This window comes from Rhagoletis zephyria, unplaced genomic scaffold, assembly GCF_001687245.7.
Source record: "Rhagoletis zephyria isolate East Lansing unplaced genomic scaffold, Rhagoletis_zephyria_1.1 Rzeph_scaffold_09695, whole genome shotgun sequence".
Lineage (NCBI taxonomy): Eukaryota > Metazoa > Arthropoda > Insecta > Diptera > Tephritidae > Rhagoletis > Rhagoletis zephyria.
In genome coordinates, this window is record NW_016166773.1 from 17,404 (window position 1) to 23,244 (window position 5,841).

Sequence of the window (5,841 nt, forward strand, 5' to 3'; positions counted from 1 at the left end):
TATAATAATAATGAAAAAATATTTTTTACCATTCTAATATTTAATACTAATACTTTTTCGCAAAATAGGGTATTGCCACCCTGAAAAATTGGCGTGCTGGCTGTTCGGTTCACCCAGCAAATCGTGCTGGCTGTTCGATTTCGAACTCCGTGCTGTGCACAACAACAATTGCACGGTGATTGCGAATCGAAATTGGTGGCGTAACCATGGTTGCCACTCGCCAACATTTTTTTCTACCAGAATCACTTAAGAAAAGTTACCAAAAGTTACTTACCACTTCTTCACCGAGAAAAAAATATACTGAATAAAACTGCTATTTTCTTAACAAATGTGTGTATACTTTCAGCCAGTTTCTGTGACTTAATAAATTCAATATTTATATAATTTGTCAATATTTGATTATTTATCAAGAACTCCCAGTTCTAGCACAGAAGTTTAAATCTATTTTCTTGATAAATTATCAAGATTGAAAATGCCATTGACAATCATAATAATATTTTTTTTTATTAGAAAATATTTTGCTATCAATTAATTACTGCATGTTCCGTTATTCTCATTTTCGTTGTTGGTGTTTCCGACAGGGTAGGTAATGTGGAACGATTTTCCATTAGCCCTTGTCAAATTTGGTTTGGAGACAAACCGCTTTCGGCGTTGTGCCATTTTCAGTGTCATTTTTCGTTCGGAATGTGCCGTTATTTGGACCTGCGACTCACGAAATAATGGCACCAGTATACAAAAAAAAGTTGCGGGTGCTTTTAACCGTCCATTTGACTCGTACAAAATTTCGAGTAAATTGCGAAAAATTGTTTGCTATTTTTTCGGTTTTTCATAATTTAGTGTACGTGTCAAACGGACCTCAGATTCGGATTCAGTGGGTCGAAATACACATCGGTAGGTGGGTCTAGTAAAAAGCACGCGACATTTTTTTGTGTGTCGGAATAATTAAAACGATTTCAAAAAATGTGAGATGGTAGAATTCAAAATATGTGACCTGGTCTAAGAAAAGGGAGCTTACGTGCGAAAACTAGTTTTCTGTGAAAAAGCTGTTAAAAGTAAGCAACTCGTTTCGTCAGTTTCTCATTATCTCGTTAATTGTTCTCCGCGCCGGACGTCCAGTAAGTGTTGTTGTTGGTCCAGTAAGTGTTGTTGTTGGTCGGAATATTATTATAGTTCATCGTGTAAGTTGCTAGTGTGGAACATTTAAAAAAGTAACACTGAAGAAGTGACGTTTACTGTTTCTGTTGATTATCGTCTTCGCATTTCGCATGAAATGAAACATGAGTGTTGATGAGGAGTTCAGTGCCGTATACGGACAATATTTCCATGAAAAGGATGATGAAAACGATGATGAAAACTATGAAGAGAGCGATGATGATGAAGACGAAGTATGTGTATCTCAGGCAGAAGATGATACCGAACAAACTTTTGTTAAGATGGACCTGTATGTTGTTGATGTAAAGGAGGAGGAGCTGGTAACAAAATTTCTGTCAAAAGATTGTTGTAATAATGAATGCCATACACTGATACCACGGGAAATGATCGAGAGTACGCGGAACAATTGTTTAGAGATGTCGAAAAATGAACTTGATTTAGTGATACTAAGTCACATCGAAGCTGGAATTATGAGTAACGAAAAGCTAGAAAGTGTATACGCAAAGCTTGCTGGGCGGAAGAAATATGGACAGAGACAGGATACAGAAGTTATGAGGCATAGAATTCAATTTACCTTCTACAGAGTACCTGTTTGTCGTTCGTTTTTCCTTTTTGTACATGCCTGTACGACGAAGCGTTACGAAAATTTAGTACGTCATTTTCACGCACAGGGTGTAACAGTGCGCCAACACGGACTGGCAAATAAACCGAGTACACATCCAAAGTCATTTAAACCGGCTGACATCGAAAAAGCTGTTAAATTCATCGAGTCTATAGCCGATTTAATGGCTCTTCCACTGCCCGGACGACTCCCAAAATTTAAGGATTTTCGGATAATGAAACTGCCATCCAGCGAGACGAAGTCCTCAATTTATCGAAAATACATTTCTTCACTCAGTGATGACGAATTGAAGATGAGTAATTGCAGTTTTCGACGGATATGGTCCAAATACATACCCCATGTTACAGTTATGAAACCAGCGGATGATCTCTGCGATGTCTGCCGTGGTAAGTAGCTCATTATTTTCTCATTTTATAGTTGTATCAAACGTTGAGATTAAATTCAGTATTTTTTCTTTTAATAGGAAACACAATATCGATTGCGCAAGCCAAAGGTGTTACTGACATTGAACGCGCACAGAAGCTTAATCAATTTCTTGATCACCTCCACCGAGCCCGAAATCAACGAGAATATTATCAAAGTTGGTGTAGAAATACTGACCCTACAGCAGTCGTTCTGTCATTTGATTTTGCCCAAACCGTTCACTACCCTGTCAGTCCACAACAACCTGGTACAGCATACTTCAAAGCAACCAAGAAGTGCGGAGTCTTCGGAATTACAGACGAAAAACAAAAAGTTCAGGTTAGAATTTCAAACTGAATCATAGGAACTCAAATTGCTCGCCTTTACAGGATCTTACTTATTTTTTTTTTTTTACAGTACAATTACATGATAGACGAAAAAGATGACGTTGGTAAAGGACCTAACTGTGTTGTGAGCATCCTGCATTATCACCTGCAAACCTACTATAAAGACATTGAAACACTCGTTCTTTTCTGTGACAATTGTGTTGGGCAGAATAAGAATAACACTGTACTATCATATCTGCAATGGTGTTTGGCTCGGGGTCTTAACAAAACTATTTTATTCAATTTTCTACTTACCGGGCACACTAAGTTCGCGCCTGATCGTTACTTCGGTATTTTCAAAAGTAAGTATGCCGTCAGTAACATCGACACGTATGCAGATTTACTGCAGTGTGTCGAGGCATCATCACCTGGGGGTTATAATAAAGCTGTATCGGCTGAAAAAGTCGTCTGGTATGAATGGGACAGCTATTTTAAACCACTGTACAAGTCACTTGTTGGAATAACGCAATTCCATCATTTCATAATCTCTACAGATTGTGTAAAAACAAAGAAATTCGCAGACAGTGAAGAAGTGCAGTCCTTTAAGCTTCTGTTAAAACCTATCGATCCTGAAATGCCGAAAGTTATACAACCAGCCGGTTTATCTTTGGAACGTCAGTGGTACATCTATCACAATCTTCGCAGCTTAGTTTCGGATATATCTAAAGTAGATATTGTGGCTCCATTGCCGAAAGATTTGCCATCGAAGAAACGGAAGGCAAAAACTAGTGAAGATGTTCTCAAACCAGACGAGGAACCAGGTCCATCTTCCTCAGGATCAACACGTAAAAAGATCTCAAGGAAAACGACAACAAAGAAAAATACATAAACTACTCAGCATTATTATTTTTGGCCCATAATACGTTTTTCTAGTGTATAATCATGTCTTTATAGCTTATAATTCAATGTATTTTGTTCATTACCAATAAATTATATTTTGTCGTATTTTTACTCTTCTTTCTCTACATTTTTAGTACACTTCTAAGCAAGTTAGGATTTTCTGCTTTTCACCACGTGAAAAAGCATCTCATCTTCCATCCGAATCAACCAAAAAGTGAAAATTGATTTTTTGACACCTAAGCCCCCTTTTCGTAGACCAGGTCACATATATCGCAAAAATTCGAAAGTTGTTTTAGAAGTGCAGCCCTTGGTGCTGCCACTGTAATTCAAATATTTCCAGTATTCCAATATTAGATGACTCTAATTTTATCGAAGTAATTTTGGAGAAGTGTCAGTAGTGCTGCCATTGAAACTCGAAGGGTTTTTATAATTACGCGCATGCAAAATATAATTAATTTCTTTCTAGTAATGCAAATAGATATTTAGTTGCAAAAGTTACCAAAACTAAACAAAACTTACCAAGTTACCAAACCGTTTAAAAGTTACCAATTTTGGTAAAAAGTTACCAATTGTGGCAACCATGGGCGTAACCACGGCCTAATCGACAAAAACGCCTCTCCTATATGCGAACATTCCCTGTGGGGAAAATCTCTAGTTTTGAACTGGTGCGCTTCTAGCACATTTATAACCACTACTAGTTCGCGATAAATCTCTTTTGCATGCAAACAACTGGCGAATTTAACACAGCGATGTCATAGGAATTGGAAATTGTCCCCCGCTGCATTACCTTTTCTATAGTTCAGAACCAGTCCTAAATTCGACATATGGGATCTAGTTCGATTTGCACCCCAGTTTCTATAGTTTCGAACCAGTTGTAAACGAAAAAAGTAACAAGATGTTTTCTTTTTGGGTTACCATTGTAGCAATTTTTAATTATTTGCAGAGAAATGTATTTTCAATCTGAAATCAAATTTGTTTGAATGAATGTAAATTAAATTGTGCATTTGAAAACACATTTACATACCTTTGGCTGTATGGCCAATCCAACACAGCTACCTTAATACAGTCAGTCAATAAAGTTTAGGTACAACGGATTTTTTACAATATGGGCAACTATTTTTTTAAATATTTTAGTTTTCGGTAATTTTTTATAAAAATATGGTCAATTCTACAACAAAATCAGAGTTCCAAACCTTGTGCAAAATTTAAGAAAATTCTGCAAAATTTCATTAAAATAATTCACTTTCAATTTACGCTCTCTAGAAAAAGTTTTTTAGCCTATTAAATTTTAGTATAATGAAGTGCAAGTGTGAGGAAGCTAGGACTTACCAAACAACAAAAAAAAAATTCTAAATATCAATGGTAAGTCTAGCTACCTCAAACTTGCACTTTGTTATACTAAAATTGAATGGGCTTATAACTGAGTACTTCACTTTATTCTAAAGAGTGCAAATTGCAATACTTGGATGGAAATTCGCAGAGTTTTCTTAAATTTTGCATAAGGTTTGGAACTCTGATTTTTCGGGTTTTTGGTGTAGAATTAACCATATTTTTATAAAAAATTAGGGAAAATTAAAATATTTAAAAAATAGTTGCCGGTATTGTAAAAACTTCACTGTACCTAAACTTTATTGACTGACTGTATATCTTAATTAAGTTAAGTATGACAAAAACTTTCGAAGTACCTCATATATGTACATATAAGCTTAAAAAGAACTGAATTTACTTAAAAATCAATATGCTTAAATTTAGACAAGTAAGACAAAGTGAACTAATATTTTTACTTTTAAGCAGAACGCACTTTTGTTTTTTACTTACTACTTAAGTTTAATACTACTACTACGACTAATGTGGTTTATCAATTTTTAATAAATGCGTTTAAACATTTGTGATTGCAATGTCCTTCCTTCAACCGATCGTATTTAATATAGAAGGGAAATGTTTCGACAAGCCTGTTTAGAAATGTAGATCTAAGGTGACGAATTTATAACAGGTTGGGAACTACATATAAAAACTGGATGCAGATCGAACTAGATCTCATCTGTCGAATTAGGAACTGATTTGGAACTAAAGAGAAGGGGATGCAGAACGAACTAGATCTCATCTGTCGAATTTAGAACTGGTTCGGAACTAGAGCCAAAGGGATGCAACGGGGGACAATTGACACTTCCTAGGACATCGCAATGTTAAATTCCCCAGTCGCTAGCATGCAAAAGAGAATTAACGCGTACTAGTCATGGTTTCAAACGCAGTAGAACCGAACCATTTCCGCACTAGTTCGTTTCCCTACAGGGATAGAACACATTCTAGAAAGCTGTCCAAGCTTGAACAAACACACTACTCGTACCCGTACTTAATGTAAATTAGATATACAGTAGACTGGGTCGGTCCCCATACAAAAAAAAAAAGTTGCTAATGTCCGCCCCTAAATTTAAAGAT

The 5,841-nt window shown here is 36.0% G+C and overlaps 1 protein-coding gene across 1 annotated transcript; it reads left to right on the forward strand.

Annotated features, from left to right (window-relative positions):
• The first annotated feature begins 1,308 nt into the window (after positions 1-1,308).
• On the forward strand, positions 1,309-3,444 carry LOC108375963 (uncharacterized). The gene is made up of 3 exons (XM_017632125.1): positions 1,309-2,160; positions 2,238-2,515; positions 2,594-3,444. The coding sequence occupies exons 1-3, from the start codon at positions 1,434-1,436 to the stop codon at positions 3,389-3,391; spliced, it is 1,803 nt and encodes a 600-aa protein (XP_017487614.1). The 5' UTR covers positions 1,309-1,433; the 3' UTR covers positions 3,392-3,444.
• Positions 3,445-5,841: the final 2,397 nt, after the last annotated feature.